At 36.5% G+C, this 12555-nt stretch overlaps 1 protein-coding gene across 22 annotated transcripts in view; it reads right to left on the bottom strand.

The window, feature by feature from the left end:
* The window catches only part of LOC121725403 (protein tramtrack, beta isoform-like), a 554986-nt gene that overhangs the window by 222318 nt on the left and 320113 nt on the right, over positions 1-12555 (bottom strand). The window contains exon 5 of one of the 22 annotated variants that reach the window (XM_042112337.1): positions 1674-1998. The exons of the other annotated variants lie outside the window; for them this stretch is intronic. Coding sequence (XP_041968271.1) covers positions 1712-1998 — 287 coding nt within the window. The 3' untranslated portion in view covers positions 1674-1711. Of the gene's footprint in view, positions 1-1673; positions 1999-12555 lie in introns of those variants that run through there. 22 annotated transcript variants of the gene reach the window in all.

Here is a 12555-nt window from a genome sequence, read left to right as displayed (position 1 = left end):
ACATTACAAACTCCAAACCGTTAACGCACTTTATTACTTCTGAGAATTTAAAAAGGCGCACGCATCCCCGCGAATTCGCGTGAATGCGCCCGACCACCGCTGGACCTCACAGAGGTAATGTATGCATTACGCTCCACTGGAGGTAAGGCTGAATTTTCTGTGTTCAATTTTTGGGAATTCGCTTCGCTTCGACTCAGCACTATGATAAATTGACCCTAAAGAGATTTTAATTCGTATTCAATATAATGACTATGAAAAAATCTTGTTATTTTTTGGAGGATTTTACGTTTTTATCGAGCCCTACTTTACAACATGCATTAGTCATGATTATGCTCTCCTTTAATTTTTAAAACAGTATTTTCGAAAGTGGTGATGGCTGCCAAGCATCCAGAACGTTTTTTTCCGCATCGCCATCTGACTTTGCCCCCGCCCGTGTAGTGTTTAAAGAATTTATGTTTGTCTTTTTGTAATGCCACAGTACCCAAATTAGTCATCACGAAATTTACTGCAACAAAAAAATTCTTAAGTATTAGAATGTAAGTTCCTAATATTACCAGATTCTTATTCCTAGGTTCGAGTCCACTAACCATTTATAATATATTCTATAATAATGATGCCTATCGGAAATCGGTGTCCATTAAAATGTCAAAATAACTTAAGGTAAGCTTCGAAATTTAACCTAGCATACTGGTGCTCATGATGTGTAGAATTGACGCCATTTTGTTTATTTATTTAAAAAACGCCACTTCATTCAATTTAAATATATTAAGACTTTGTTGAGATGTCTATAATATATCACACTAATAATTGTCCACCACAGTGGCACAATATGGAGTCAAATCTCGGACTTTTTCGGAATAATATTACGTTACGTTAAGTCTACGAAAGCATCAAAAAATCCTTATTCCTTCTGGTATAAAATTAGCAGTAACTGCACAGTACTCCTAAGCCTAAAATCAAATGTCCTATGACAACACAACCTTCTTTGTGTGCTTCATGTCCTCATTACTCCGGAGTCATGTATATCCCTTTTTGGATGACGAACTTCGGTGGTGGGTGATGATGCTTGGTGACGCATGCGGACGTCACGTTCTGCTTGCCGTCCGTCGTGAAACGACAGTTGCACGATTCCCGATGGGATAGTTCCCGAACCGGTGGTAGGCACCGTAGCTAATATTAACATTCTGAAAGTATTTCCTAAAATCTACTCAGAAATAAAACATTTTTTCATTATGGCTAAGCCATTTCAATTCCTAAAAAAAAAAAAAACAATTCCGTTAGTCAAATTTGACGTTCGTTTTTGACATTTCTTAATCCAGTTCAGAGACAAATATTACAGGTTAAAACCATTCAGAAGTAAAAGTGGTAATGATACCGAAACAGAACCATTCACTTTACAACTGTTTACTGACCTGCGTGGATTAACCCAGGTTTAAGATAATGATACGGGCCTGTCTTTATATTTAAAATCATGAAAAATGAACTTACTGAAAAAAATTGTAGCAGGCCTAAATAATTGCATATGTCATTACGTAAAAAAACTCATTTAGCATTTAGTTTTGTTTATTAGCTGATAATAATCAACATTAGAATATATTAAGTAACCAAGACAAGAGACAAGACACAATATTTTGATCGTGTCATGTCAAACATAGGTAACAGAAACTAGAGTATACAATTAAACTATCATTGAATTACTTACATAATCCGATCAAATGCCGAGGATCCCCCTTCCACCTGACTGTTCGGTACATTCCATGCTCCTCGAGACTTTCATGTACACTCCTTCGTGAATGACGAAGCTGGGCGGGGGGTGACCATGTGGAGCTATCCTCCCGAAGTTCACGTTCAACGCCTTGTCCGTTGTGAAACGACACTTGCACCTGCTGCCGAAGGTGCAGCGCCAGTTCGTAGTTCTCCTCCCCAGTTTCGTCACGCAGTATGTGAACCCGTTAATGATGGCTACGACTTTACCGGATGTATTTTTGACGAATTGAACTGAAAATTACTGATAACATTAATAAACAAATATTGGTGTACTTACGTTCTTATACATTGTTATCAAATATAGAAGAGTTAAATTATACATTACATATTCATAAAATATTATGATAGTTACCGATGGGAAATAAACTAGGACATAATCCAGACTTCCATAGTATATTAATATTATAAATGCGAAAGTTTTTTTTTTTTAATGAAATAAGGGGGCAAACGAGCAAACGGGTCACCTGATAGAAAGCAACTTCCGTCGCCCATGGACACTCGCAGCATCAGAAGAGTTGCAAGTGCGTTGCCGGCCTTTTAAGATGGAATAGGGTAATAGGGGAGGGTAGGGAAGGGAAGGGAAGGGAATAGGGGAGGGTAGGGAAAGGAATAGGGTAGGGGATTGGGCCTCCGGTAAACTCACTCACTCGGCGAAACACAGCGCAAGCGCTGTTTCACGCCGGCTTTCTGTGAGAACATGGTATTTCTCCGGTCGAGCCGGCCCATTCGTGCCGAAGCATGGCCCCCCCCCCAAGTGTGTCTGTCACCTCTTCACGCTCAAACCACTGAACTAATTTGGCTGAAATTTGGTATAGAGACGAGCTTTTGCCCGCGGCTTCGCTCGTGTTAAGAAGTATTATTATATACAAACTTTCATCCCCTATTTTAACCCCTTGGAGGTGGAATTGATCAAAATCCTTTCTTAGCGGATGCCTACGTCATAATATCTACCTGCATGCCAAATTTCAGCCCGATCGGTCCAGTGGTTTGGGCTGTGCGTTGATAGATCACCATGTCAGTCGGTCATCTTTGAGTTTTATATATATATATATATACTTTAAGTCCCGGGAAAGGATATAGGATACTTTTTATCCCAAGAAAGTACGTATCCCGCGCGATAAACGAGTTTTGGCGTTGTATAATTCAAATTTTTTCTCACAAACTGCACAACACGGTAGTTTTCCTAACCTTGCTATTTTTACCCGTCTACGGTGAAGCAAAAAGGAGAGTTATTTATTTTAAAAATACAACAAAAACTGTTTCTTAAACGAGAGGGTAAAATAAAAACATTTCCCATTTCTTAAAAATAAATATTATTTACAACAAAGTCTTTCATTATTATTAATTAGTACTAGAGATCGCCTTACTTGCAACGACATTAGGACTACTACCTATATTTTGTAAAAAATATTGACTTCATCATAGTTTTTTTCAATTCTTGTCTCTGGGACTCAGCTGATCTCAGACTGGCCGTTTAAGCATTGTCTAATAGTAACTAAAATTAAATAAAAAAAACAATAATCCATTTTCAATTTGTTAACTTGTTGTCAACAGACTTCAACCATAAATAAAAGAGTATAATTCGTATGTATAGGCTTGTCACTCAAAAATCTGTCATTTTTCCTAGTAGTAGTGTCGTAGTGTGTGTAACGTTTTATTTGTTAAAAATATATATGATAAAAGCATAATTTTAAAATAATATTAGCTCGATGCACTCCCTCACCATATAAACTATAACTGTGCGAAATTTCATGCACCTACGTTTCCCCATTTTTCGTAAAAAGGGTTACAAAGTTTTTCTCTCACGTATTAATATATAGATAAGTTTTAAAAAATACACTTGATTAAAATATAAAAGGGCATATATTTTGTAACTTACATTAAAGATCATTTTATAGAAAAAGGCATAATTTGTACATTTTATGACAAATTGGGGCAAAACCCAAAATATAAAACAATTGATAAACGTACTATTAGAGAAGTTGATTCCTAAGCAGATGGTGGACCCAAGTAATTTGGTCGCGTTAAGTCAAACTCATCCGACCGACAACAGCTAACATTGAAATGACAGCCGACCAAACGTCGTAGGTCCGTCAACTGCATAGGCATCAATCTCCTCGGGTATACATTCAGATCTTCATGTATATTCCTTCGTGGATGATGTATCTCGGCGGGGCGTGGTGGTGCGGGGTGACGAGCGCGGACTTCACGTTCATCTCCTTGTCCGTGATGATGCGACATCTACACGAGCTCCCGAACGTGCAGCGCCAGTTGATCGTGCTCTTATTCCGCATGGACACGCAGTATGTAAACCCATTTATTATACCTATCAGGTTTCCATTATTATTCTTTATCCATTGCACTGAAATTAAACAAAGCACAAGTTACTAGCTGACCTGGCAAATGTTGTTTTGACAATTAAGTTATTTATAGTATCTTATATCTTTAAACGAGCAATTCTTGTATATAGTGTGTAACAAAAATAAGTGATAATACTTTGTGTGTATGTGTTCCTTGTAGAGAGTTCACTGTGAAAGTAGCAGCGCTGAAAAACGAAAAATTTTTTTCACTTTTGTATGGGCAAGGGCACGTGCGTCACGAGTTTCCCCATGACGAGAGACTGAAAACCATGAGAGACTGAAAAAAAAGATGCAATTCGCAAATAAATAATACTATATTTCATAATATTAAAGGATCTGACACTGGTGTAGGTGCATATTGTGAGAAATACATTTTACGAGTCATTTCAAAAAACGGTGACTTGTATGAAAATAGTATTAATAATATTAATACTAATTAGACAATTTTATAATAATATAATATCTATGGACGATTCACACCACGTCAGTCTGGCCCCGTGCCAAGTACCTGAAGGACTTGTGTTACACTTTCAGGTACCAGACAACGGAAATATAATTTAATACATATATTTAAGATTTTTATTATATGATACACATATTTTACATATATCCATGACCCAGGAACATTGAACACGTTTTGTTCCATCGGCGGGATTCGAATCCGATACCCCTGGCTTGAGCGCTCACCACGCGCCCAACCACTGAGCCACAGAGGTCGTCAAAATTTTTTGGCCCACATTTTTTAATCTGAGGTATTTTTATGAAACTAACCATGAAAAACATTTTTTTTGACCGTTGACCTTGAATAAAAAAAAAATCATACTAGAGAATTTATTATGGGCAACTTTCGTTATCACATTCTAAACAGACGTTCAGCTTGGTGCGAATTTATACAACCTTACAAACGTATTTTGGTCTAACTTTATTGAGGTATTATGCATATTTGACAATTTAACTATAACGAATGTTAAAAACTCGTATAATTTCCATTAAAATCTCACGATTATAAGAAAACGCGTTAAATCAGATCTTCATAAATGTTCCTTTGTAGATGATAAATTTCGGTGGCGGGTGTGGGTGCGGGAAAGTCTGTCCAGACTTTATTTTCATACTGTTGTCCGTCGTGAAACGACATCTGCATGCTTTTCCACCTGTGCATCGCCAGTTCGTTGTAGCTTTCCATCGCATGGACTGATAATATGTAAACCCTTCTAATATAGCTATCTCCTTTCCGCTACTATTTTTAACAAATTGTACTGAAATACAAATGAATAAAATAATTACGACTCAGTTTTATTTCATTAGCTATAAAAAATAAAACACGTTTATTTCAGGCCTTTTATGGGAGATCGCAGACGGCACACTTTTTGTGTGATCGAGTTTGCGGCGCACATATTATGTGTGTTGCTTGTTCAGAAATATTTTACGTTTAAAAGAACATTAATGGCAACGTCATAAGGACTATTTTCGTATCACACGAGTTAAAATAAGTCTGAACAGTCAATCTGTTGTGCTTTGGATGCGAAATTGATTTACCTGTGTCATATAATATTATAATATTATTATTACAGTCGGTATGGCGCGGCCATGCAAACTGTATTTGCGCCACAGACTCGATCACACAATTAAAAGTGTGCCGTCTGCGATCTCCCTAACCCATATTTTGTTAGTAAACAATAAATCTAAAAACTATGTTTTTAATAGTTACAAAAATAATTTAGTTTAAGTATTTGCCACCTTCTGGCGCTCCGGGCACATGCATCACATATGCATGTGCCCGGAGCGCCAGAAGGTATGGATCCAGTGCCCCAGAAGAGGGCTGTCCAGCTTGACGATGAGCACTTTCTTGAGCTATAAGGAGAACCTTTTGCCCTTAGAATTTCTGACGTCTATAATTAATAAGCTTAATCGTCAGCGCGCATGCATTGACATCAGCATTATAAATTATGTTTTGTTTTTGTCTGTCAAGTAACTTATTTAAATTATCAGACAAATACATAACATTATATTATAGCGTATTCATTGTGTACATATTTTTATGATAAACGGTATAAATATTACAAAGATGTAGATTTTAAGACATTAATTGTTATATTTTAATTTTATCTATACAAAATAGAAGTAAAAAAAAACTTTTTTGTCATTACATCATTTAGGTCTGATATTTTACAAAAGCTTGACATTTCAACTTTCAAAGCTGAATACAGTCCTTCATACAGTCATAGAATTAAACCTTCATGAATATTCCGTTGTGGATGACAAACTTCGGTGGGGGGTGGTGGTGCGGGACAATATGTGCGAACTTCACCTTCAAGCTTTTGTATGTTGTGAAACGACATTTGCACGAGTTTCCAACTGTACATCGCCAATTCGTTGTACTTTTCCTTTGCTTGGACGCGTAGTATGTGAATCCATCTAATATGCCTATTAGTTTCCCACTAGAATTTTGAACCCACTGCACTGAAATTGCAGATAAATTAATTAATTATGACACAATTTTATTTTATATATTGTACTCGGCGAAACATGGCGGTAGCGGTCATTTACTCCCTGTTAAAAACTTGTCATTTTCTATACAAAGCCACGATTGACAACATATTCTGACACTTCACTGACAATAGCGGTTTCAATGACCGCTACCGCCATGTTTCGCCGAGTAGAGAGAGAAAACACTTCGATTGCCTTATACCATTATGTATATCTACGTCAAATGCACCGCATAGTTGTCATAGTACGATGCGAACGAATGTGCGAGGTTTCACATCATTTCAATACAACGGATTACAAAATGCGGTACGTACGTAATAATTAATGTGCGATTACCTTAAACCATCTACTAAATATAATTATATGTCGCAGGCGAATTGTATAATCCGCCGTTTTACATTACGGCTAGCTGTTTTAAAAACCAGGGCCGTTGTGTAAAGCGGCGATTTATCGATTAGTCGGATTGAATGCGGCTGAATAAAAAATCGCCGGAATGTATTCGGCGTCATACGTTATTCAAAACGGCTAGCCATAATGTAATAAAGCGAAAGATATGTCGCCTCTTTGACAGTTTTTAGTTCCGATTCTTAATACTCTTGGCGCTGCCTGTGACATAACACCAACAATTGCGTTGGATACCGAAAGTGTGTTGCTAAATTGCGAAGATTTGAGTGAATTAAACAAAGAAAATAAAACAATTTCCAGGTGCAATTAAAAAAAAAATATTATTTTCGATGTAAACAGTAAAGAAAGTACTGGTACGAGGAAAGTACAATGCGGCTAAACGTGGGCCGCCTTATTGAAGAACGTATCGCAATGACAATCTGGCTAATCGTTAAAACGCCGCATACAAAACGGCCCTGTTTTTTAAAACAGCTAGCCGTAATGTAATACGGCGAATTATACAATTCGCCTGCGACATATTATATACTATAATAAATATACTAATTTATAGTACGACCTAAGCCTAAACATATTTTGGTTTGGATGGGTGAGCCCGTTCTTGAGCAAAATTACAACGAAAAGTGGCATAGATTTTTACTATAATATTTTTTGTCCGTTAAGCAACTTATTGAACTCAAGTCAAGTATTTATTATGTAAATAATTTTATGATAATTAGATATGAATGTTACAAAATATATGTATGTTAGATATTGAGTGATTTATTTTTTTAAATACTTATTACAACATACAATAGGTATATTAGGTAAATAAATATTAGTTAAAGAAATTATTAAGAAACCACATTTTTTATTACTTTTCTATTCTTTTTTTTATTTTAACAAATTGTTGCATTATCATTGGCTCTTAATACATACATGCAAAGTTTCGAATTAATTAGACTATTTACTTGAGACGGATAAAAATCGTACTCAAAAGATTCCGTCACATACATACTGCCCAAACCCAAGCATAACAGAAGCTTGTTAAAAACTATTTTCTAATATACATCATTTAGGTTTGTAATTTACCATAAAAAAGATTTAGATATTTTACCATCCTATGATGATACGTTGCAAGACTGAAGATCTAAAAAAGTATACTTCAGTTTAGAGCGGGGTAGGGTTAAGTATGCAAAAATGAAGACCGCATTCTGATCATCATCAAAATATGAGGACTTCTTCTGTGTATGAGATTGAACTCAGAAAAGCATGTATCTACATTATGATTCTGAATATTGCCAGAGGGCCTAGACAAGCGGCAAGCGATTATCGTAAACGCCAACGCCACAAAATGTACGGGATTTGACATTAGTATTCGCTAGCGAAGCGATGACTTATGTCAAATCGCATACATTTTATTAGCGTTTACGATAATCGCTTACCACTTGTCTAATAGGGCAGGAGTCTTATTGGTCCATTTATCGCATATTTCTTTTGTAATGCACAATTTTGCAAACTTAGCACCATCCAGCTTATTCTATTTAAACCTTCATGTATATCCCATTGTGGATGACAAACTTCGGTGGCGGGTGGTGGTGCGGGGCAATATGCGCCAACTTCATCTTCATATTTTTATCCGTTGTGAAACGACATTTGCACTTGCTTCTAATTGTACATCGCCAATTCCTTGTACTGTTACTTCGCTTGGACATGTAGTATGTAAATCCATTTACTATGGCTACCAGTTTTCCACCAACATTTTTAACCCACTGTACTGAAATTGCAGATTAATAATTAATTATGACACAATTTTATAACACAGTATTTTGTAGTATTGCTAACATCACATGACCCATCATATCAAAGTATTTTGTGCAAATTATAATGCGTTATAAATATGTAGATTTTAAAAGATGTTATGTATATTTTGATAATTTTATTATTTGACAGTTAAAAAGTCGTATCTCGTATGGGATTCCATTTAAATCTTACGAGCATAATCGTGAACAAAACTTGATGATGAAATAGGAAACTATACGCTTCTAGCACATTTTAATAATAACTAACTATTTCACCGAGCTTTGTTCGGTATTGGATAAAACACGAATAAAATGACATTTTCTAAAAATGATTCCTAACTAGTTCGATTTATCGCCCCCGAAACCCCCTATATACTAAATTTCATGAAATTTTTTTTTCAGATGCATTTGGCCAAATTTTTAGTAACACTTTATTCTTAAAAGCTAATGTTAGTATTTAAAAAAAACATAAATAAAGATTTAATTTAAGTAATTTAACAAAATAGTCGCTAACCTAGTATAATATTAAGAATTTGTCAACTATTTTGCTAATCCATGTCACACAGCTCCACATCGATTAACATAAGGACAGTCCAACCGTTCTGCAAAAACATCTTCAGTATTTATTTTTTTTATGAAATAAGGGGGCAAACGAGCAAACGGGTCACCTGATGGAAAGCAACTTCCGTCGCCCATGGACACTCGCAGCATCAGAAGAGCTGCATGTGCGTTGCCGGCCTTTTAAGAGGGAATAGGGTAATAGGGGAGGGTAGGGAAGGGAAGGGAATAGGGAGGGTAGGAAAGGGAATAGGGTAGGGGATTGGGCCTCCGGTAAACTCACTCACTCGGCGAAACACAGCGCAAACGCTGTTTCACGCCGGTGTTCTGTGAGAACGTGGTATTTATCCGGTCGAGCCGGCCCATTCGTGCCGAAGCATGGCTCTCCCACGTATAAAAGTATGCTGTTGGTACTGCCCCTCACCCGTCGCACCAAGGACGCGCATCTTTTTCGCATGATTGCATAAAAGCAGTCTACACGTGCCTCAGCGAACATCCCTGACGCGCTGCAGCGCCAAGGCAGACCCAACAACACCCTGAACGCGTTGTTAATGTATGTGCTAGTAGCGTATTTTTTTAAGTAATAATCCGACCAAAATCCAAATATGTTACGATCAAATCGATCAAAACCTTTTTTGTTTACTATTTACTAGTTTTATTTACTATCTATGCAGGTGGTGCCTCTAGTGTGAAACACGTTGTAGTGACATTTATATCCTATTAGATATTTAAGTAATATATTTTGTTCGTTGGTTCAGATCTTCATTAACGTTCCTTTGTAGATGATAAATTTCGGGGCCGGATGGGTGTGTGAAGCAACATTTGCAGACTTCACATTCAAATTTTTGTCGGTGGTGAAACGACATTTACACGAGTTCCCAGTTGTACATCTCCAGTTTGTCGTATATTTCCATTGCATAGACGCATAATATGTAAATCCATCTAATATGGCTATCTGTTTTCCATTAGCATTTTTGGTCAACTGTACTGAAAGTGCACAATAAAATTGATTATTAGGATACAATATTATTCGATCGTTTTTTGGGATAGCAAGCACTTTTTGTACTCATCAAACTATTGCTGACCTAACATGACCGATAACGTCAAAAGCAGTTTCTACAAAATATTGTAATATAAGGTAGAAATAAGGTAAGTTAAACTATACAAAATACAGTTAACAATACTTTATAATATCTATAACAATACTTTATGGTTCCCAAACTTATTTTGTCTACTGCCCACTTCGAGAACAAAATATTATATTTTAGCGCCCCCATTGTTTCAATTTAAAGCCATTTCTAGATGAAATAAATCACCCCCAAGCCTCTACACAACGCCCCCATTTTTTTCTGGGTCCCACACCAGACCTTCAGCGCCCACAAGGAGGTGTTATTACCCACTTTAGGAAAGCCTGTATTAAATGCATATTTATATCTATACATATTATAAAACAAAGTCGCTTTTTTCCCTCATGTCTTTTTGTTCTTAATCTTTAAAACTACGCAACGGATTTTGTTGATTCAGTGTTAGATAGCCCATTTATCGAGGAAGGCTATAGGCTATATTTTATCACGCTATAATCTTAGCGTCATAAAATAAGAGCGAAGAAATAGAGGAAAATTGGAAAAAACGGGAAAATTATTTGAAAGGGCTAACTTGACCGCGCTAATCTCAGGAACTGCTGGTCCGATTTAAAAAAATCTTTCAGTGTTAGATAGCCCATTTATTGAGGAAGGCTATAGGCTATATTTTATCACGCTAAGACTAATAGGAGAATGTGGAAAAAACGGGGGAAATAATTTGAAAGGGCTTATCTCGCGAACTACTGGAGCAATTTTTATGTTATTTGGCACAGATAAGAAGTAGACCACGTGAAGGATCATAGGCTATTGATTTTATCTAATCATTTTCCAGTGGCCGTATATTTTATACCCGTGCGACGCCGGGGCGGGACGCTAGTTTTTCATAATTTAATTACTCTAAATACAGAGAACGATTTTCTCCTCTACATCAAAAGTCAATAACAATATTATAAAACAAAACTTAAATCTTGAAACTACTTGGTGGTAGGTATGTGTGGACATCACTTTCAGTTTTTTGTCCGTAACAGAACAAAATCTACAATTCTCTTTTACGCTCAACGACAATTCGTTCTGGTCTTCCACTGCATGGACACGTATTATAAAAATCGTCAATTATTCCTAACAATCTCTTCTTATAATTTTAAAACATCTTCAGGCTTAAGCCTTACTGTCTAAAGCGGGTAATTGACTATCGGGCCGCCCGCTACGGGCCGCCCGTCACGGACAGAGTCTGTGCCCGTACCTAGGAATTGACGAGCAGACATGCGACAGACCTGCCCGTGACGGGCCGTAGCGGGCGGCCCGATAGTCAATTCCCCGCATAAGCCTTCATGTTTAAACCTTCATGTATTTTCCGTTGTGGATGATAAACTTCGGGGGCGGATGATTGTGTGGGGAGATCAGTGCGGACTTCACATTCATGTCTTTGTCTGTGACGAAACGACAATGACAGTTGTTGCCGTACGGACGAAACGTACAACGCCAGTTCGTCGTTGTCTTCCATTCCCTGGAGACGTAGTATGAAAATCCGTCAATTATAGCAATCGGCTTTCCGCCAACGTTTCTGACAAATTGAACTGCAAATTATAATATGAAAAAAGTAAAAAATATTACGTTTACGAACATTCAGTAGCTTGTAATCGCATAGTTTCGGAGTCGTACCCGAAGAGTATGTATTTTCATATAATATATTGTAAAAATAAAATAAACTATTATATCGAAATTATATTTTACGGTTTTAAATGTGGTTACATAATATTATTATATATTCTGTTCATGTCATATTTTCTAACATACTTAATGCAAAAATGTATAGATGTCGCAGTCATCTGGTTGAGCCTGCTGTTTGATTGAATTACTAGCCCGTTTTTGAATGACGGCATTTAATTAACTGTCGGCCACATATTTAAAGGAAAAAATTAAAAAATAATAAAAAAATAAACAAAATCATGGCAAGTTTATTATTTTAATTAAGTTTGCTTGCAAGAATAAGGGTTTGGTAACCTAATAGTATTCATATTGACACAATTATTAATAGTATTGTGGACACAATAACAATTTATTCTGTTGTAACTGTTCTATAATCCCTGCTATATCCCATTGAACGACTTCACTAAA

Source organism: Aricia agestis, chromosome 3 (genome assembly GCF_905147365.1).
Source record: "Aricia agestis chromosome 3, ilAriAges1.1, whole genome shotgun sequence".
NCBI classification, from domain to species: domain Eukaryota; kingdom Metazoa; phylum Arthropoda; class Insecta; order Lepidoptera; family Lycaenidae; genus Aricia; species Aricia agestis.
The sequence above is the reverse complement of the archived record's forward strand: the minus strand, read 5'-3'. Positions and strand labels throughout refer to the sequence as shown.